This window comes from Cannabis sativa, chromosome X (genome assembly GCF_029168945.1).
Source record: "Cannabis sativa cultivar Pink pepper isolate KNU-18-1 chromosome X, ASM2916894v1, whole genome shotgun sequence".
Lineage (NCBI taxonomy): Eukaryota > Viridiplantae > Streptophyta > Magnoliopsida > Rosales > Cannabaceae > Cannabis > Cannabis sativa.
Window position 1 is genome coordinate 41,763,241 of NC_083610.1, and position 21,555 is coordinate 41,784,795.

The window sequence follows — 21,555 nt, forward strand, 5'->3', positions numbered from 1 at the left end:
GCGACAGTGGTGGCTGGAGTTGGGGATTTAGGGCTTGGCTGGGCTAGACTATCGAAGAAGAAGAAGAAAATGATAAAATAAATTTTTTTTTAAAACTTTTGGGAAAGTAAATATGGCAAAACAAATGATATTTGGGAATTAATTTTTGATTTTTATAAAAAAAAAAATTGATTTTTTTTTAATTTTTTTCTAATGATTTCATATTTTTAAAAAATAATTTCTCATTCTTAAAAAATAAAAAATAATTTATTTATTTATTTTAAATTATTTTTTAATTTTTATATAGAGTTTTTTAAATAATTATACTACATGTACCAATATAAACATGTCACGTGTACATAAATGTATACATAAGAGTAATATGGCATTTTAAATTTACTATCATATGAATAATTTGAAGTATTTTACCACTAAAATTTAAGCTTCAAGAATTAAGTGCAAGTAAAATAACAATTGAAAGAGTTTAGTCGTAAAAAAACTCTTAGAAACATTAATTAATTATTAAACTGTAAGGTGTCATGTTAGTTAAGTTTGTTACAAAGTTAGTTAGTTGTTAGAGTTAGTTGGTTAGGTTCATCTTCTCCCTCGATGTGGTATATAAGCTCATCTCTGTATTCTGTTTTCTTCAATAATGAAAGATTCAATTCATTTCTTCATTCGTTTTTCTCTCTCTCAAAACTAAAATGGTATCAGAGCCAACCGATTGTTGAGCTCGTGCTTCTGCTCCTTCTCTTTCGTTTTGATCCTCTGTTCTTCTATGGCTCGAGGAACAGGAACTCATACTTGAAATAGTAGCAACAATAGCTGCTGATCAATCTAATCGATTTGTAGCTCTCGATGAAAATAATAGGTTTCCTACCATTGATCCACGAAGTCCTTATTATCTGTCTAGTGGTGACAGTGCTTCTTCATCACTAGTTCCAAAGATTCTTACTGGAGCAGACAATTACAGTTCATGGAAGCGATCGATGATGGTAGCTTTATTGGCGAGGAACAAGATCAAGTTCATTAATGGAAAGCTTCCAAAACCTGATGAAGATGATGAGGATTATGATTCGTGGATCAGATGTAATAGCTTGGTCATATCCTGGATCTTGAACTCTGTTTCACCCACCATAGCTGACAACATCATGTACATGGAAGATGCTTCGCGAATCTGGTTTGAGTTATAGGAAAGGTTTCATTAGAAAAATACCCCTAGAATTTTTAAAGTTAAAAGATGTATACAGACTCTAACTCAGGGATGAAATGACGTGACATCCTACTATACTCGACTCAAAGGGTTATGGGATCATTTACAAGAGTACAGACCCCAATTAGTGTGTACTTGTGGAAGAATGAAGGTCATTCAAGAGTATCGGGTTGAGGATAAGGTTCTTGAGTTCTTAATGGGACCCAATGAATCCTATCTTAATGCTAGATCTCAAATATTGCCCAAAGATCCCCTTCCTAATGTCAATAAAGTTTTTGCTTGTATAATCCAGGAAGAAAAACAAAGAGGAATTATCATTCCTCAAGTTGAAAGTAATCAACCTTCGAATGACAACCCCAACAATTTTGCTAGAAGTACACATGCCAATCATGGCAATAACAGATCTGACAATCAATTTGATAACAAACCTGTTTGTTCTCATTGTGGTGTTCCTGGTCACACTCATTGTGGTATATGGCAGATTCTCTAGGGAAAATCCTAATCAACCTGTTAATCAACAAGGTCGATCCAATGCCAACTTCACAGCAGGGGCTGAAACTAAGGAAGGATCCAATGAGGAACATGACCTTGCTGCACAATGTCAAAGGTTAATGGCTATGCTAGCATAGAAAATGCAAGAAACATCTTCACAAAACCAGCAATCTGATCAACCTGTTATTTCAAATGTGTCTGGTAAGGCCTTTCTTATTCCTCAATCTAGTTGGATTATCGATACTGGTGCCACACATCATGTGTGCTCCAATCTTTCCCTATTTTGTTCTGTTCAAAAACATAATAAAATCACATCAGTAAAATTGCCAAATGGAAGTAATACAAAGGTTTCTTTTGTTGGAAATGTTAGGATTCATGACATTTTACTTACAAGTGTTCTGTATGTTCCTAATTTCCAACATAACCTTATTTCTGTATGTGCTTTATCTGATTCAGCCAACTATTCTTTTCTCTTCCTTCCTCACAAATGCGTTGTTTAGGATATCACCAAGAATCAAGTGATTGGGATGGGTGATAGAATTGACAATCTTTACTATATGTCTGAACAAAAATTTTCTCTAGCTTGTTCTATTACTAATTCTAAAATCAATGATGAAAATTTGTGCCATTATAGACTTGGTCATGCCTCTTGTGTAAGGAATCATTTATTAAATAAAAAATTACAGTTTCAATACTCCTATTGTTCTGACTTTCATTGTTCTATGTGGCACTTTGCTAAACAAAGAAAATTGCCTATTGTCAGCAATCATAATCTGTCAAAAAATTGCTTTGATCTTATACATGTTGACATTTGGGGACCTTACAATATCCAAATTATTGAAGCCTTTAGGTATTTCATAACTATTGTTGATGATTGTTCTAGATATACATGGATACATCTCATTAAGAACAAATCAGATGCTCAGTTAGTTATACCAGCTTTCATACAATTAATAAAAACTCAGTATAATGCTCAAATTAGGGGTGTTAGGTCTGATAATGCAAAAGAGCTACAATTCCCTAACTTATTTTCATCCCTAGGTATAGTGCATTATCATTCATGTGTGCAAATGCCACAATAGAATTCTGTTGTGAAAAGGAAGCATCAACATTTGTTGAATATTGCTAGGGCCATTCTTTTTCAGTCACACATTTTCTTACCTTATTAGGGAGAATGCATCAACACTGCAGCATTTATAATCAATAGAACTCCCACACCAATTCTCAAACATAAATCCCCATTTGTAATTTTACCTTCTAAGGTTCCTAGTTATGATCAGTTAAAAGCCTTTGGATGTTTAGGATATGCTTCTACTCTAAGTGCAGGAAGATTAAAATTTTCATCTAGAGCTACCCCTTGTGTGTTTTTAGGGTATCCAGCTGGTATGAAAGCTTACAAGCTGCTTGATCTTAACACTAACAAAGTGTTTTGCTCTAGAGATGTTCTCTTTCATGAACATATCTTTTCTTTTGTTGTGAATAGTCCTATGTTTTTTGAATTGTCTAAGTTTTTTCCTGTTGATGCTTCAAAAACTGTTCATGAAAGTTACTCTCCATTACAGTCCTAACCTCCCATTTCCACTTACAATGAAAACTCTTCTCCATTACAGTCCGAACCTCCCATTTCCACTTCAATGAAAACTCTTCTCCATTACAGTCCAAACCTCCCATTTCTACTCACAACCTTGATGTCATTGATATTCCTAAGTCCTCTACATCTTATAGACCTTTAAGACATACTAAGAAACCATCTTACCTTCAAGATTACCACTGTTTTCTCTCTACTAACAGTGTTTAATCTCATGTCCCCAAGTGCTCAACTACTCATTCTATTTCTGACATTATTGATTATAGTAGGTTGTCACCAAAATTTCGAGCTACTGTGCTAGCAATCTCCAGTCATTTTGAGCTAGAATTTTTTCATCAAGCAAGAGGCATCCCTATTTGGGATAATGCTATGGACAAAGAAATTGCAGCCCTTGAATCTAATGGTACTTGGATCATTGTTAGTCTCCATGCTGGTCACCATGCTATAGGATGTAAATGGGTGTATAAGATTAAATATAATGCAAATGGATCCATTGAAAGGTTCAAGGAAAGACTTGTTGCCAAAGGGTTCAGTCAACAAGAGGGTGTTGATTACAATGAGACATTTGCTCCTGTGACCAAGCTTGTTATCGTCAAACTCATCCTTGCCATGGTTGCTTTTCAAGGGTAGTTTCTTCACCAACTGGATGTTAATAATGCTTTTGTCCATGGAGATTTGCATGAGGAGGTATTTATGACTATACCTCGAGGGCATAGTCCTAAGGGGGAGATGCCTCCTAATGTTGTTTGTAAGCTGCAAAAATCAATTTATGGCCTGAAGCAAGCTTCTAGGCAGTGGTTTGAGAAGTTTTCAACAACATTGATTGCAGAAGGCTTTCAACACTCAGCATCTTACCATTCGTTGTTTATTCAACACAAAGGATCCATCATTATTGTTCTTCTTATTTATGTGGATGATGTGATCATAGCAAGTAATTACATGACAGTTGTTCAAGAATTGAACGTCATTTTGAATGATAGGTTCAAGCTGAAAGACCTTGGTGATCTAAAATATTTTCTTGGCCTTGAAGTTGCTAGAACTGATGCTGGTATTTTCTTCTCAAAGACATTATGCCCTTCAACTTTTAGAAGATTTAGGTCACCTAAGTTGTAAAGTTGCTAACACTCCCATGAAAGTGAACCTAAAACTCAGTCAAGATGGTGAAGATGCTCTTGCAGATCCAAAATTATCTAGAAGAACTATTGGCAAGCTGCAATATCTTACTATAACTAGGCCTATTTTAGCTTACACTGTGAATAAGCTAAGCCAGTTTCTGGTTAGTCCTAGAGTTACACACATGAGTGTTGTTGTAAGAGCACTTCAATATGTCAAGGGCACACCTGGACAAGATCTTTTTTATGCAGCCTAATCAGACATTCAACTCCAAGCATACACAGATACAGATTGGGCAGCCTGTGTTGATACAAGGAGGTCTACCATTGGATTTTGTGTGTTCCTTGGAAATTCATTGATATCATGGCAGAGTAATAAACAGAGTACTGTCTCAAGATCCTCAGCTGAGGCTGAGTACAGAGCTATGTCCAATACGACTTGTAAACTGGTTTGGCTTCTATCTCTTTTGAAGGAATGAACATTGAGCATCCAAGGCTTGTATTGCTTTACTGTGACAAAAGGTTGCTCAACAAATAGCTGTCAACCTAGTCTTTCATGAAAGGACTAAGCACATAGAGATAGATTGCCATCTTGTTAAGGAGAAAGTCCAAGAAGGAGTCATAAAAATAGTGCACACCTCCAGCAAAGAACAGATTGTTGATATTTGCACCAAAGCTCTCTTGCCTAGCCAATTTCAATCTTTAATAGATAAAATGGGACTTTGTAACATATACTCTCCACCTTAAAGGGGAGTATAATCTTGTAAGGTGTCATGTTAGTTAAGTTTGTTACAAAGTTAGTTAGTTGATTAGGTTCATCTTCTCCCTCGAGCTGGTATATAATGGAAGATTCAATTCATTTTTTCATTCGTTTTTCTCTCTCTCAAAACTAAAATTAATAAAATTTATTTTATGATTCAAACTAGAGAACTAAGCCGCGCTTCGCGCGGTATTGCACAATATTTGTTATTTTTTTTAGTATTAATTCAGTGATACAATATAAAATATGACATTGTGATGTTAGAATTATTACAAAAAAGTAACATGATAGAATGATAGGATTTAAAAAATAAAATTTGGTATTTACAAAATATGTAAACAAAAATGTAGTTATTTGTGACAAATAAAGAAGATGATTGAAATAACATAGAATACATGTATTTAAAATTAAACAAAAAAAAAAAAAAGAGAGAACAACTCAACTTATCCACACATGTGTTATATATCTCCTTTAATTAGTATGAGGAAATGCTTTTAGAAGCAAACATCGTGATGACTCAAATTATTCAAACCTTGCTACTCTTTAACCCTCCTATCACTCTCTGACAAATTATATTACACAAAGACTTTAACCATCAAAATAAAAGACATATTAAGAATGGAAGAAAAAGTAACCAAGAAAAAAAAATTCAAGAGGTGGTAAACATTATTTTGTGTTCAAAGAACCACGATGTATCATAAAAAGAAAGTTCACCAATTTCAATTTTGGGGATAAAAAAAATACTTTGTTATCATAAAATTAAAAAGAAAATATATCATACTATCATATTAAAAAAAATGAAATTAATTGTAATTCATGAAAGCTCTTGAACTTCACTAACTATGATTTTTTTTTTTAATTTTATTCTGCTCTTTATAGAGATCACAATCAATAACTTCCACTGTAGATTAAGGAGAAATCAAATAAATATATTTATATATATATTAATAATTCTAAATAATTTTCTTTTCCACCGATATATATAAATATATTTATACATATATATTTATATTGTGAAAATAATTTCATTGCTAACAAATTTTACATAATGAGTAATATACTTGGTCTCATAAAATCTTCTTGTATAGCCACAAATATACAAGAATAAGTTGCTTTCGTACTGACTTTGCTGAATGTTATATTTCTTCTATGAAATTATTGCTTTGTGAAGTGAAATTTTTGTAAGATATAAATAAGAATTTTTTTTTCAAAAAAGTTATATATATTTTAATTATAAAGATTATAGTCCACTAATTAAACTCACTCTAATAAGTCACAAATTAGTTTAAGTCCACTAAAAGAATGAAAGAAGAAAGCATTTATTCATTTCTCTAAGGTTTTCAAATATGCAAACTGTAGATTTATGTATAAGATCTCTGAGAACTATGAAAAGAAAAATAAAATTGCAGTACCTATCACCAATCACCAATAGATTATTTGTTAGAAATTAGAATTTTATTTTTTTTCCAAAGCTTAATCTATAGATTATCATATAAATAATTTTAATCCTACAGCTATTAATTAGCTTTGCTCTAAAAAGCCACAAATTAGTTTTGCTCATAAAACATTATTCCTAAACTAAAAAAAAAAAAGAAAAAGAAAGTATTGACTCATTTCCTTTTCTTTGAATGTGTAGTTCTTTTAAATATGTAAACTAATAGATTAATTTGTCTAAAAAAAATAAATCTGATAACCAAATTATGAGAAGAAAAATAAAACTGCAGTACCATAACCAGGGGCGGACCCACATTGTAGCGAGGGGGGGCAGTCGCCCCCCCTGAAAAAAAAATCGAGAAAAAATGTATATGTATTTTAATTAGTTACAACATATATTTGTATTAAAAGATGATATTTATAGACATAATAGTAACCTTGGTGTAATGGTTAAGGTAGTTGGTAAATAGGTTAGAGGGTAAAGGTCCAAATCCCACTAACTACACTTTATATTTTCTTTTTAAATTTATTTACGTCCCCCCCTCACTTTAAATTCTGGGTCCGCCACTGACCATAACACCTGCTAAATTCAAAGAAATTTTTAGATACTTATATCATTTTGAATGTTAGCAGTTCTTAGAAAGCTTATTACCACCAAGGAATATATTGAAACACGTGCTGCCTAACAAAAAAATAAATTCAGAACTATAAAGATCTGTCTATTATTTACGATCCAACTAAAAAACAAAACAATGACAGATTAAGTACATTCATGGAGACTTATTTTTATTTAATTGAAATCACATTTAATAATTAAATTAACACAAAAGCCAGAAAAAGAAAGGTAGAGAGATTAATAAAATTTAAATCATAATTTATAATCCAATTAAGAGAAAACCTAAAAAAAAAAGAAATAGATAATTGTATGCAACAGAAAAATATACACTCATAGAAGAAACGCCTCTCATATAGATAGATTGAGTAGAATATCTCGCATTTAGAAATAGTCCCTTTTTTTTTCAATTCTAAAGTTAATTTTTTGGATAAACGTGCATAAAATAAAAATCTAAAATAAAAAAAAATAAAAAAAAGATGATCAGACCAGGTGATGATTCCAATGCCTACATCGCGATTCACCAAGTATAAAGAGATGAAGGTAAAGCAACAAAGAGTTTAGTCAGAGAACTTGAGAAAATGGTGAGGGAATGGTTTTGTAAAATAAATGGGTAAATGGCGGCAAAACCCCAAATACTTTCGTTTTGGTTTCATTAAACCCCCACAACCCAAATTTCTGCGGGTAAACCCCCAAAACCAGGAAATTGTTAGCAATTTAACACTTCCGTCCAAATTTAGTTGTTAACTGCCAAGTTGGATTGTCCACGTGGACAAAATAAACACTTGGCACAATTTTCTTTCTTCTTCTCGTTTGTATCACGCTCTTTCTCTCTCTCTCTCTCTCTCTCTCTCTCTCTCTCTCTCTCTCTCTCTCTCTCTCTCTCTAATACGCAGAGGCAAGCCACATCTGCCCAGACCACCGCCCACACCACAGCCACCCTTCCTCCGCCCAGACCACCGCCCAGACCACCCTTCACCGCCCAGACCACCACAACCGAACTGCCCACCACCACCAAAACCCCACATCTCAGATCCAAACACATCAAAGAGACCTAAACACCTACCCAAATTCAGATCCCGATTCCATAAAAACAAATAAACACAAATTAGATCTACAAGAAAAAAAAAACTTGAGATTAAAGAGAAAGAAAATCGCAAGGGTGAGAGAGAGAGCTCACTGAAAATCGCAAGGAGTCTGTCGATGTGGGGCTCGTGAGATCTGAGATCTCGAACTCCAGCAGTAGTGGCGTTCCTCAGTCGCCTGCTGCTTCCATCTCCGGCAGTGGTGGCGTTCGTCTTAGAGCCTTGGTGATGAAGATGAAGAGGAGGGTGAAGATGATGAGGTTGAGAAGTTTATTAGGTTGAGAAGTTGATCTAGACTGAGAGAGAAAGAGAGAGGAGATCGAGAGAGAGTGATAGAGCGAGAGTGATAGAGAGAGAGTGATAGAGAATCGTTTCAGAAGAGAAAGAAAAGAAAAAAAGAAAGAAAAAGAAAAAAGGAAAAAAAAAGAAAAAAAAAGAAAATTATTTATTTTTTTATTTATATTTATTTTTTAATTTTAAATTAATTTTTTATTTTTTTTAAATAATTATTTACGTGGACCAATAAAATTGTGCCACGTGTTTATTGTGTCCACGTGGACAATCTAACCTGGCAGTTAACAGCTAAATTTGGACGGAAGTGTTAAATTGCTAACAGTTTTCTAGTTTTGGGGGTTTGCCCGCAGAAATTTGGGTTGTGGGGGTTTAATGAAACTAAAACGAAAGTATTGGGAGTTTTGCCGTCATTTACCCAAAATAAATAGGCAATAGAAATCTTGATAAAATGGTATGGTATGGGAAAGGTTTTATTAAAGAAAATGCCAATTAAATGTAATTTAAAATTTGAAGTTACCAAAACTGTAAAGGCAAAGGTTTTGTAAGAAGAGAAATCAAAATTTAAAGCTAATTAAATGAGAAGAATAAAATCAAAAATTCATATAAGTTAAAAAATTAAGAAAAAGAAGATTAGGAAAAAAACTCATATAAGCTGCTACATAAGAATCCTTTATGCATTCCTTTATTATATATATTATATATATTGATGATTATCTAAAATAACAACATATTCAAAATGTCAATTAGATATCCAACTCAATCTCAAAACACCAACTGAACTAGCAATAAAAATGTCTAATAAATCTCATAACACCAATTTATCAGAAATGTTAAGTCTTGAAGTTGAGCTTATAAGTCAAGCTTTTTTTGGAATGTCTAAAAAAAAACACTACAAAACAAAGAATATAGAATACATTATAACATTAATATGGAATCTGCAAAAAAATTGTCAGTGTCTCAATATAATATCATTAGTTAAACACAAATGACCTATATATATTAGTTGGATGGATTAGTATATAGGATAACAGATGATACAAAATACCAGGTCTTGATTGATTTATAACTTAGGATTTTGAAAGTAGATTTTATACAAATTTCAGTCATCTTATTCTTACCTGAGACAAAATACCATACGATTTGGATTCATAGCTGAGAAGAATTGAGAATCAAAAGTGACAAATTTATAAACATTAAAACAGAGTAAGCAGAAAAGTGATTGATAATACTTACAATCTCAGTCTAAACATCATTCCTCTATATTATGGAAAGTGCACTAATTCACTTACAATAATATTAGTACTTTTTGAATAGTAGTATTTTGATTTTTAACATTTCTCTATTTGTATTTTATTGGGAATAATTACATAAGGCACAATTTTTTTGTAAAATATTTACATTTTTACGTTTAAAGAATATTTCTTTTACATTTTTACGGCTTTTCAAAAAATAACACGAAAAACAACATAAAATTAACAAAAAAACTAGAGATTTTTACACCTCATGTCAAAATTGACACCTTTTTTACATTTTTATCCTTACACGGTTTTTTAAACTTTTTTAACTTTTACATTTTTCAATTTTACTTTTCAAAAAGTTTAATAATTACAATTTTACCTTTTCCCTTCTTCCTTACACACGTACACGCACGCCACCTCATAAATCCTTTCTTTTTTTTTTTTTTTGAATTTTTCATTTACCTGATTCTTCCACTCTTCAAACCGAGCTTCCCACGATCACCATTATCAAGCCCTAACCAATTTCTTCTTCCCACGATCACCTTCTCCAAGCCCTCACCCACGTTTTCCTCAACCTACATTGTCATCCTCCTCTATATTTTCTCTATATAAATGGCAACCACTAGAAGTGGTTCGAAATCACCATCTCCGGCGAAGAAAGTTTCTAAAAAATCGAAGAAGGCTCCAACTGTTACTTCCAAAGTCGAACCTAAGATGGGGTTAAAAAAAATTGCTAAAAATTTAGTGGCTGATGTTCCAGAGACATCGGGCACTAAGAAAAGAGCCCCTCCTGTTAAAGTAGATGCTCCTAAGACTAAGAGAGCAAAAATTTCCAAGTCTGCACGCGATGTAAGTTTCTCTTTGTTGTTTTTAAATTTTTCTTTAGTTTTTTTCTGGTTGTTTTATTTCTGGTGTTACATTTGATGATTTAAAGTTTTCCCCATTTTTTGTTCTAGGTTTCCTCAGATTCTGATTTTGAGGATGAAGTGCATGGTGAGGACCAAAAGCCCAAAGTTGAATCAAAGGTAATTTAAATTTGCTTGGTTTCATTTTATTGTGTTAATTTTTACATGAGCTTTTTAGGTCACTGGTTTAGGTGTTTATTAGGATGTTTTTATGTTTTTTTGGTGTTCTTTATGTATTTCTGTCATGTATTGTGGTTGATGTTGTTTTGTTGTTTTTATTCAGTTGTTGTTTGGTTGTTGAAAAATTGCCCAGTTCAATTCGTATTTTGTTACAGTTTTGAATTGCTTTTCCCCATTGGTTGGTTATATGTTTATTGTGAATTTGTTTTCGGTTGTTTTACACACTATTGGTATTGAGAAGCATTTTACTAATTTCAATTGCAACAAGATCTTTCAGTGTTGTTTATTCTTTAGTTTTGTATATGTTTATTGTTAGTTTTTTCTCGGTTGTTTGTCACACTACTATTATCGACTACCATTTTCGAAATTTCATAACAACGAGCTTGTACAGTGTTGTTAATATTTTAGTTGTTTTTTTTTAAGTTGTGACAGTGTTGTTACTGTATTTTTTTGAAAGTTGTTTATCTCTTACATTTATCATACTGTAAGGGTTTCATAAACGTTGTTTTTAGGTTTTTTATTGGCTGTAATTTGGTTACTACATTTTTATATATTCATTGTTATTGTATCTAAGATTTGTTGCTTTTGTATTTCTTTTTCGTTGCAGGTCCATGCTAGGACCTCAGTGAAGGTTGAAGGATTTGACCTACCAAAGAAAAATCCCCCTAAGGTGTCCTTTTTTTTAAAAAAAAATATTATTTTTATTATTTGTTTTCTGTTTTTTTTTTAGTTTTTTTTGTTTTTGTCCTGATTTATTTTGTTTATATTGATACAGGAATGGGATTATATTTATGACCAGAAGAATCTATTCATTGCTAAAGCCTTTTCCACTGCTACTTTCCAGGTGATAGAGAACATTAAGTCTTGTCTTTCAGATGTACAGCTTGAAATGTTTTCAAAAACCTGTTTTGGTCATTTCCTTAACCTTCCCGATTTTAAAGTTCAACCCCAAGTGTTTCATGGGTTGTTGCTCCGGGAGGTTCAGCAACCTAATGATGCTGAGTTGTGGGTAATGATACGCGGTGTTAGGCTTAGGTTTAGCATTGAGGAATTTGCATTGATTACTGGGTTAGACTGTGAAGGTGACTGTAGTGTGTTAGATTTTAAGCAAGAGGTTAATAGTCTTTGTGAAAGATATTGGCTAACTTCGTCCTCTATCACTAAGGAATCTGTTAGGGAATGTTTTACCACCAAGAGGTGGGGTGATTCTGATGAGGATGCTGTGAAGTTGGCAGTTTTGTATTTCGTGGAGTGGTTCTTGCTTAGTGGCACTAAGCATAAAAATGTACCCAAGTCTATTTTAGATGTTGTAGATAGTGGGAGGTACAATGAATTTGCTTGGGGCCGGAGTTCTTTTGAATTGACTATTTCCTCATTGAAGGGTAAGCTTGATAGTTGGGTTGAGGGGGTTAGGAAGGCAAGGATTTCGGGAAAGAGGCCGAGTGTTTTTTACACTTTGATTGGTTGTCCTCATGTTCTTCAAGTTTGGTTCTACGAGTGTTGTAAGTACATGAAAGGTAAGTACTGTCAAAAGGAAAGCTCTCGTATTCCAAGGATCACTCAGTGGACATGCAATAGTCAACCTACTTTCAAAGTTTTGAAGACTACTATCTTTGATGTTTCCAAAGATAATGTATATCTGTTTGTTGTAATTTGGTTTTTCAGTAGTTGTTTTTGTGTTGTTTTTCATTATTATTAATATTCATAATTGAAATTTTAATTTTGGTGTTTTTTGATCAGCTGCAACTTTCAAATATGAGGCCCACGGCTGGTGAGTTCAAAGCTTTGAAACTGAGCAGTTTCAAGTTCGACACCGACTACAACTCTTACAAGAGTCTTCCTCTTCCCGAAGAGCCAACTGTTGCTCAGAGTGACATTTCTGTCAAGCTTGATGCCTTTTCTGAGAAATTTCATGGGTTGGAGGTCAAGATCGATTCGTTGCATACTTCCCAACAGAAGATTTCATCTGATTTGGTTGAGTTGAAAGAGTTTGTGTCTGCACAGTTTGTTTCTTTTGGTGCTCAGATGGCTTCAATGCAGACACAGTTTTCTACTGTTTTTGCCGATTCCTATGCCAAGGTATTTTAGTTTTTCAATAGTTGTTTTTCGGTTTTTTTTTAAGTTGTTTTATACTAATTTAATTAGTAATTTCAATATAGGAAAAAGGCAGTGACTCTTCCAATGATGATGATGGAGGTGGTGATGAAGCAGATTTTGATTTAAATGAATCTGAAGAAACTGATGAAAATGAAGAAGAGAATGTTATGGGTGATGAGGAAGGGGAGGGTAGTGAAGGTGAAGAGAAGGATGGTCAAGCCGATGAAGATTCTGACTCAAAAGAAAAAAATGATAATGGCAGTGATGATGATGCCACTGATAGTGAGGAGAAGGTAGATAAGTAGACAATGTAACTAGGTTTTAGTTACTTTGTGTGGTTTATTTTGTTGTAAGTCCGTTTTAGGTAGTGCTCTTGTAATTCTATGTTATTGTTATGTCTCTTGTTATGTTTTATTTTTCAGAAATTTGCAACTATTTTCAGACTATTTATTTGTATTTATTATGTTATTTATATGGCTGTGTTTGTAGATTATGTTGTTCGCAATTTATTGTTGGTCTTCTTATTTTACTTGTTGTTGTTAAGTTGTTATAAAGTTTTTTTTTAGTTGTTGAAGTCTTTCACAAAAAATAACTTCACTTTTTTCCATTTTCTTTTTCCTTTATTTTCTGTATCAAGAATTTCGTTGATTTCAATGACGGCCCTACTCAAATAGATGTTGAGGCTACTGTTCAGTCCGGGGTAAAAGCAGTTGAGCTTATGGTAATGTTGCTTTTGTGTTGTTTTTTGGTTGTGTAAAGGTTGTTATTTTTTAACCATGCTCTAATTCCTTTTTAATACCATATATAAACAGATGTCTTCAGATGGAATTGGTGGTGATCCTTGTAAACAGATTTCAGTTTCTGAAAATGTTGAGGTTACGGATCGCCGTCTTGTTTGTTTTGAGGTATATTTTTTTTTTTTTTGGTTGTTTTTTAGTTTCTTCATACTTTTTGTGTTTAACACTGTCTATTTTCTTTCATTTTTGTGGAAAAAATATATTAGATGGGTGCAACAGGTCTCAATGTTGATTCTAACATTGAACTTGAAGATGACCCAATTCCCGTTGAAGAAACTCCTCTTGTTGACAAGAGGAAATCTAAGAAACCCATAGCGCTGACGTCTCCGTTTATGGAGTATGACTCTTCCATTTCTAGTTCTAAAGATGGTTCTGGTTATGGAGTTGTTAAGTATGTGGCTGGGTTGTGTCCTCTCGATGATAAGATTGGTGAAGATGTACAACATAAAGACGAGATTGATTTTGACTTGTGGCTTGGTGAAGGACGCCGATCGAAGAAAGATCCGTAAGTGTTTATTTTCAGCATTTTTGTTGTGTTTTTGTATTTTTTGTTTTTTACTTTACTATTTATGCTTCATTTTTTTTTTAAATGTTAGGCATGATAAGGAGAAGGTTTACTTGAAGGGTAAGGATAAGATTGTTCCCCCTTTTCGTTTTGGCGTGGAAGATGTTGCAACCAAGATGTGGTTCCACAAGCTTGCATATCCTGGCCAATGTTTGACTAATTCTGTAAGTTAAATTATTTTTTCTTTTGATTTTTTTCAAAAATTTCAGTCTATAGTTTTATTCAGGTTGTTTGTTGGTTGTTTTTTAGTTGTTGAAATATAATTCATTTTCTGATTTTCGAACATTTCTCATTTTTTATTGTTCAAACATTCGGACATCATTTTTTACTATCTACGTAAAAAAGGAAAGTATGCAAAGGAGCCAAAGGTTAAGTTCACAACCACCGATTGCTTATTCTTCAAAACCATTCATGCTCTGTATGAAAAATTTATTGCACAGGAAAAAAATCTTTCTTTGATAACTGCCCAGCATGCCATTGCTGATTATATAAGAGGTAGAAAAATGTTATGTGGTTCCCCTTGGCATTTGTGCGATCATGTTTTCTTTATCATCCATATGGAGACTGAATCACATTGGATTCTTGGTTGATTGAATATTGAGGAAAGGCGTGTGTACATGTACAACTCCTTGTCGACTGCTATGAAAGATAGTGTTGCTATCAAAGCTTGTCAGCCATTTGCGGTGTTGTTGCCCCACTTTTTTGCTTTGTTTGATGAGTTCAAAAAGGAAAACAAACCGGTTTGTTTAGACCCTTTCGAAGTTGTTAAGGTTGATGGTTTGCCTCAACAAACCTCGAAGTAAGTTGTTTTTATTTTTTATTTTCAAATGTTTTTAAAATTTGTAATGTTATTTTCCTTTTTTAAGTTTTTCTGCTGTTGTTTTTTGGTTGTTTTGCAGTGACTGTGGTTGTTTCGTTGCATCGTTCGCCGAATACTTTATTGATATGAAACCGATTCCTCCCATATTTGATGTTGAGAAACACCGTGATATGCTTGCTGTGTTGTTCTATAAGTATGCTCGCATGAAAGAAGTGGAATTTATTGATAGTGAAGATGAGGCTCCTCCAAAGGGTCCAAAGAAGAATTTGTCTTAGTTATCTATTGGTTGTTGTTGGAAATACTACTTTTTTTTATGTAGCTTTTGTTTTTTCTATTACCAGATTATGTTCATAATCATAGACAAGTTGTTGTTTCTATCATGTTTTTTTCTTAATTGGAATTGGTTTTTAATTTGTTCATATTTTTGGATTTTTAATCTTTATATTTACTCTTAGTCATGACAGCATACTATTAACAACCTTATTACAACCATCTGACAAACAACTAAATTGCATTTGTAATCACTTTATGTAGTTTATTTTTCCTTCTTATTAATTTCAACCTTCTTTCACTCATTTAATTATTTAACTATAATATTTGATGTTCTTTTGTATATTAATGATAATAATACCAATTCCCTATTATCAATATCTCTCCACATAAAAAATCACAATTAAAAAATGTATGTAACAACCAATCGTAATATGCAGTATGTGTTTTCTAAATGTTTTAATATAGTTGTTTTTTGGTTGATGTGTAGTTGTTTCCACTTCTATGCTGTAATTCTTCTGCAGGTCTTTTTGTTATGTCCCTTTTGTCCACACTTGCCACACTTGGTTTGTTTCTTTGTTTCCCAAGCTGCTGCCATTCTTCTTTTCCTCGGCCTTCCAGACTTGATTCTCTCCTTTGGAGGCAACACTATGATTTCTTCAAAAAAATCTGGAAGTTCCCATTCTCTTACGTTTCCAACTGGGTATACTGTTTCTTCATATGTTTGCAGCCATGCTTTTGATGTGTAGTATTGTGCACAGTAGTTGTATGTGTTTATGTTCAAGTCCTTCATGACGGCGACTGCATGGTTACATGGCATTTCATCTTTTTGAAATCTATTGCATGTGCACGTCTTCTCCTTCAAGTTTACTATTCTTGTTCTGTCTTCATCTATCACCTCAAACAGGTTCTGGTTTGCTGGTTTCACCTGCATGTTTTAAACCAACTTTAAAACAACCAAAAAACTATGCAAACACAACTGTTTTTATTTTACTTTATGCGAACGATAATCTGAACTTACTGTTAGTCGCAATGACTGTACATAGTTCCTTATGAGTTTTTTCTCAGATGATGGTGTCAGCCTTGTTGTGCATTTTTGTGCCTCCTTTCTATTATTGTATGTCCACTCTTGCATTTGTGCCCTCAAGCACTCCATTAATGTTGTCACTGGTGTTTCCCTTGCTGCTAAATTTGCTGAGTTCAGTGCCTCAGCTATGTTTGATGTCATGGTAGAGTACCTACAATTTGGACAGTTTCTGTCATAGTTCTACTTTTGAAAAAAAACTCAAACGCAACGCAAAAACAACGCAAATACAACGATATAAATAGGTGAACATATCATTAATTTTATCCTTCTTATTAGTTTTCACCTGTTGTTTTCTGAATGATACCTTGACCATTTTTCATGGCCAATTTTCTCCAGGTACGGTCTTATGCGCTTATCCAAGTTGTCTAGCTCCCTCATATGGAATTCAAACTCCATTTCTGTGTAAGCTTTTGCAGCTGCAAAGAATGGCACTCTGAAATGCTTTGCATTTTTCTTGAATTTTGTTTTGAGGTTCGACAAGAGGTGGAAGATGCAGTAGCCATGTGTTATTTCAGGGAACACTTTCCTAGTTGCTTTGATGATGCTTTCATGTCTGTCTGATATTAGGCATTGACATTCTCGAACCCCGAATGCTTCTTTTATTTTTTTTAAGAACCACTCCCACGATTTATCGTTCTCAGAATCAACTATGCAGTATGCTAGTGGAAAAATTTTAGATTCTGCATCTTGTGTGTTGGCAGTGAGCAACGTGCCTCCATACGCGGCCTTTAGGAATGTACCGTCTACCACGATGATTGGTTTGCAGTTTGGCCAACCTTTTATAGCAGCATTCAATGCAACAAATGCATATTTGAAACTGTCATCATCATCTTTCTCTATGTCTATTAATGTTCCTGAATTTTAATCAAACAGGATTTTGTCAAACAACATGTACTCAACGAAATAACAACTCAAAAACAACTGTTTTTTCACAAATATTTTCAAAGTAAAATTTTTAAATTTTTTTTTACCTGGATTTGTTTTCTGTAGCATGTACAGGTATCTTGGCAAGAGATTGTACGACTCTTTAGCATTTCCATGTAGCTGGGTTTGTGCTCGCTCTTTACTACGCCATGCTTTCATGTAATTCATCTTTATTCCGTATTTGTCTTTCATTTCTGTCTTTATGTCTGCAGGGCTGCACTTTGTTTTCAGGTTCAAGAATTTTGGTTTTACAAAATCTGCTATCAACTTTGATGTAGCTTGTCGTTGATCTCCAAATCTTATTGTAACTGCACATGTGTGTTCTTCTTCGTAGCTCCTTATTATGAATGTTTCTGTGTTTCCATTTTTTGTAGCCTTTAAACTCCATTTGCAGTTTGTGTCCAAACACACTATGTTGTATTCTTTTGTGCAAGATTTCACTACTTTGTATTGAAATGTCTTCTTGATTGCAAAGTAGCATAGTGTACTTATCAATGTTTCTTTGTCCTTGTAAATTTGCCCCTTCTCTATTGTTTCATGTCGTTTGTCATTGATGATCATCATTTCTGTGTTGTCCACTTCCTCTTCTTCTTCCTGGTTGTTTTCTAGTTGCTGTACCATTTCTGCAGCCACAAGCTTTGCATAGTCGGTGAAGTCGAAATCTTCATCTACTGCTGTAGTTTTTTCTCTGTTGTTGTCTGGTTGTTGTATGGTTGATTCTGATGACACTGTTACTGTTTCTAGGAAAAATGCATCAACTTCACCAGATCCCATCGTCTGCGCAGATAGTTGTTGCTTGGAAGTTGTTGCCGTGTTGTTTCCAGGTTGCTGCAAGTCTTCCTGTGCTGCGTTGTTCTCATACGATTCCATGATCATATTGTTCCACACCATTGTTTGGTTAGGTGGTGCCGTGTTACTGGTTTTGTTCACACACAATGGGTACCTTGTGAAATCAACCTCCTTCGTTAATAGCTTTATGTAGAACAACAGACTTTTGTCATCCTTGATTTGTAGTGGTTGGCCTCCTTCCTTCAGTTGATATTTCAGTTGTAGTTGTGTTGATTCATGGTTGCATTGGAGTTCTTCCATCATTATTCTCATTAGTTCCTCAAAAGTGCACTTGGTCGAAATTAATTCTCCACTTGATTCATAATCAACATAGTTTTTGTTGTCATCCCAATGCCCATTGCTCTGCACCAATATTTGTAATGGTTCTGTTTCCTGAAATAATGTAAATTATTTACTTGGTTCAGTTTTTGTAGTTGCAAACAACTATTTTAATCTGTCAAAACAACCAATAAACAACTCTTTCCAGCAATAACTTATGCATCTAACACTTTCAGCTGGCCGACTATTTATATAGCTTAAATCAACTATCAAACAACTATTTCAAAACTGATCACTAATTAATAACAGTAGATTCATATTTTCCAGTTTGTAGATCCCAAACAACTATTATTCCACTGTAAAACAACTTGTAAACAACAGTTTCAGAATAAAACACTGTAGCAATTATTTATATGCGTTAATGTTTATTTTCATGCAAACCGTTGTTGTTTTTTTCTCAGCTTCATCAATATTTCAATTTAATCCGGTTTTCATCAATTAATATCAAATTACTATTCATTTACACTAAAAGATGTTTTCACGTTCCTGAAAAAATTTGTTTACCTTCAATTCTCCTTCTGATTCAATCATGGGTGAGTTTCTTTGATTTCCAGCTCCCCTTCTACTCGGTTCTTCTCCTCTGATCGCGATTTCTTTGTTCAATGATTGTTGTTTTTGAGTTTTTTTGTACATCAATGGAGGTTTCCTAGTTTTTTTTTTTCCTTTTCGTTTTTGATTTTGGATTTTCGGCATTCAGCTTGTTTCCTAGGAGTTCTACATTTTTTTAGATTTTGATTTTGCTGGTTTTGGAAGAAAGATGGTTGAGATTGGGTTGTTGGGGTTGGATCGCTGGGTCACGAAGAAGGCTGCGGCTGAGTCACGAAGAAGATGGTGTTCCGTTTTGCTTGGCCGGCATCTTTGTAATTAACAACTTTATAGTTTCTATTTTTGTTTATTTCCTTTTTTAGGGTCATAAATGTAAATTTATTACATTTTAAGTTTATAATAGAAAAAATCTCAAAAAACTACATGAAAGTAACATGAAAATAACATTAAAATAACAACAAAAAATAATATATAGATAACAAAAATCAACAACAAATTAACAATATTACAACATAAAAGACCGTATTTTCTGTAAATAAAATAAAAAAAAAATCGTAAAAATATTTAAAATTCCGTAAAACCGTATTTTATAATTTTTTTGTTGTTTTTATGTTTTTATGAAACTAGTGGGAAAAATGAGTTCAATTCGAACTTCAATGGCAGAGAATTGAGGCTCTTGAACGTGGGTGGTGCAACTTCCCTTTTGGGCTTGCTAAAAGACGCAGGCCCATTTGTTGGATTGGATAATTAGACCTGTTGGTTGGTTGTGTGAACACAGACTTGGGCCTAAACTTAATTGAAAGAACTGAAAGGAACAGTCTTCTCATCCAAGCCCAATCCAAATGTATTTTGCACATATTTTTTTTTTTTTTTTGAATGAACCTGGAGAGAGTGAAAATAGATTGACTAAACCAAATTAGCTGCCACATGGTGGTTAGTTACTCCCCTAACAAACATGGCCCTAATTGAAACTTTGGAAAAAATTTAAATTATTAAGGTGGCGTAATAACACAATGGAATGAAGTATGCTGTTTGGTGACTCTTGTTTAGTTGAATGGCTTTAAACTCAGCTTCAAGGATTGTAATGGCTCCCCCAGAAATAAATATACCCACTCTTCACTCTTGTGATAATAAGTTGGTTTGAAAATTTATTTTAGGCCATAACATAAGAATTCTACAAATAAACCATCTTCTATAATCAACTCTCCAAACATTTTCAACTCAATATAATATGGAACTAATCACTAAATATGTTCTAATGATAATGTAAAGGAAAATTTACACAAACAACTTAAAATTACACTCTTTTTTTTAATGGATATTTGGTTTCTTTACATTTTTACTGATGTTTTTTTTAATTTAAGTTTTTTTACTTACATTTTATTTTTTGAAAAATAATATTATTTTTACATTGTAGAAATATAATATAATGTAGTAACAATATGAAAATAATATTTTTTAAAGAACAACGGTAAAACAATAGTCAAAATAAAAAATAATCCATAAAAATACAAAAATTCGTATTTTTCTATTTTTTTTATTATTTTTGAATATTTATAGTAAAACCACTTTTTACACCCTTTGTCCATGATAAACATAACCAAGTAGTCTCTTATCTGGGAATTTGGAGCATTGTCTGCCCTTTACGTGTGCTCTGTGGCAGTTAGTAGTTATTTTTTCTTTTTAACCATATTTGTAAGTTTGATTTCCCTTTCTTTGAATTTACCTGTTCCCGCCCCAGTTTATTTCAAATTCCCTTGGTCTTGTTCATCTTTTTCTGGGTTTTTTTATCACTTTCTTCTTTCTACTTTACCACCTATTCACTATGGATACTTTTCTCCATGATGTTTCTACTGCTCTTACCGAAAGAGAAAGGTCTATGGTTTCTATCGACAATGTTTCTGCCCCACCACTGGGCATTACTAATACTCGTCTTCTCTGCCGTGTCTACTCCAAAAGGGGTTTCAATCCTAATCAACTCAAAAATTTCTTACATAAGCATTGGTTGGGACGTTTTGAGGTCATCATTTCAGATTATGACTCTGAATCCTATATGGTCACTTTCGGTTGTGAAGGGGATTTAAAAAGGGTATTATCAAAAGAACCTTGGCATTTCCATAATCAACATTTAATACTGTGTCCTCCGACTGTTCTCCTTTCTGATTCACTATCCTCTTACACTACTACTCCATTTTGGGTTCAAGTCTATAGATTGCCTTTTCTCAGTAAATCAGAGGCTCTTGCAAAAATCATTGGCAATCTCATTGGAGAATTTCTAGAGGTTCACAATGATTCTCTTAATGAGGGGTGGGGTCCTTTTTTAAGGATTCGGGTAGGCTTGGATGTTTCAAAACCGCTTTTAAGGGGTCAAATGGTCTCACTTCCATGG

General features: G+C 33.3%; 4 protein-coding genes across 4 annotated transcripts; 3 read left to right on the forward strand and 1 right to left on the reverse strand.

Moving 5' to 3' along the window:
• The first annotated feature begins 10,054 nt into the window (after window positions 1–10,054).
• On the forward strand, window positions 10,055–12,592 carry LOC133031799 (uncharacterized). Its single transcript, XM_061105478.1, has 4 exons — window positions 10,055–10,657; window positions 10,765–10,833; window positions 11,501–11,563; window positions 11,669–12,592. The coding sequence occupies exons 1-4, from the start codon at window positions 10,421–10,423 to the stop codon at window positions 12,590–12,592; spliced, it is 1,293 nt and encodes a 430-aa protein (XP_060961461.1). The 5' UTR covers window positions 10,055–10,420.
• A 56-nt stretch (window positions 12,593–12,648) lies between these two features.
• LOC133031800 (uncharacterized) lies at window positions 12,649–13,478 on the forward strand. Its single transcript, XM_061105479.1, has 2 exons — window positions 12,649–12,972; window positions 13,053–13,478. The coding sequence occupies exons 1-2, from the start codon at window positions 12,649–12,651 to the stop codon at window positions 13,293–13,295; spliced, it is 567 nt and encodes a 188-aa protein (XP_060961462.1). The 3' UTR covers window positions 13,296–13,478.
• A 1,193-nt stretch (window positions 13,479–14,671) lies between these two features.
• Window positions 14,672–15,591, forward strand: LOC133031801 (uncharacterized). The gene is made up of 2 exons (XM_061105481.1): window positions 14,672–15,151; window positions 15,252–15,591. The coding sequence occupies exons 1-2, from the start codon at window positions 14,970–14,972 to the stop codon at window positions 15,445–15,447; spliced, it is 378 nt and encodes a 125-aa protein (XP_060961464.1). The 5' UTR covers window positions 14,672–14,969; the 3' UTR covers window positions 15,448–15,591.
• Window positions 15,567–18,830, reverse strand: LOC115719878 (uncharacterized). The gene is made up of 4 exons (XM_061105480.1): window positions 17,501–18,830; window positions 16,813–17,383; window positions 16,464–16,680; window positions 15,567–16,370 (listed from the first exon to the last, which is right to left on the reverse strand). The coding sequence occupies exons 1-4, from the start codon at window positions 18,552–18,554 to the stop codon at window positions 15,945–15,947; spliced, it is 2,268 nt and encodes a 755-aa protein (XP_060961463.1). The 5' UTR covers window positions 18,555–18,830; the 3' UTR covers window positions 15,567–15,944.
• Between the last annotated feature and the right edge of the window lie 2,725 nt (window positions 18,831–21,555).

Bases quoted from the DNA above. Each gene is read 5' to 3' on its own strand.
- LOC133031799 (XM_061105478.1), top strand. From the start codon at position 10,421: ATGGCAACCACTAGAAGTGGTTCGAAATCACCATCTCCGGCGAAGAAA. The intron at 10,658-10,764 runs GTAAGTTTCTCT...TTTTTGTTCTAG, and splicing joins TTTCCAAGTCTGCACGCGAT to GTTTCCTCAGATTCTGATTT. The intron at 10,834-11,500 runs GTAATTTAAATT...TTTTCGTTGCAG, and splicing joins AGCCCAAAGTTGAATCAAAG to GTCCATGCTAGGACCTCAGT.
- LOC133031800 (XM_061105479.1), top strand. From the start codon at position 12,649: ATGAGGCCCACGGCTGGTGAGTTCAAAGCTTTGAAACTGAGCAGTTTC. The intron at 12,973-13,052 runs GTATTTTAGTTT...ATTTCAATATAG, and splicing joins TTGCCGATTCCTATGCCAAG to GAAAAAGGCAGTGACTCTTC.
- LOC133031801 (XM_061105481.1), top strand. From the start codon at position 14,970: ATGTACAACTCCTTGTCGACTGCTATGAAAGATAGTGTTGCTATCAAA. The intron at 15,152-15,251 runs GTAAGTTGTTTT...GTTGTTTTGCAG, and splicing joins TTGCCTCAACAAACCTCGAA to TGACTGTGGTTGTTTCGTTG.
- LOC115719878 (XM_061105480.1), bottom strand. From the start codon at position 18,554: ATGAGAATAATGATGGAAGAACTCCAATGCAACCATGAATCAACACAA. The intron at 17,384-17,500 runs GTAAAAAAAAAT...ATTAAAATTCAG, and splicing joins GCTACAGAAAACAAATCCAG to GAACATTAATAGACATAGAG. The intron at 16,681-16,812 runs GTGAAAACTAAT...TCCAAATTGTAG, and splicing joins TATCATTCAGAAAACAACAG to GTACTCTACCATGACATCAA.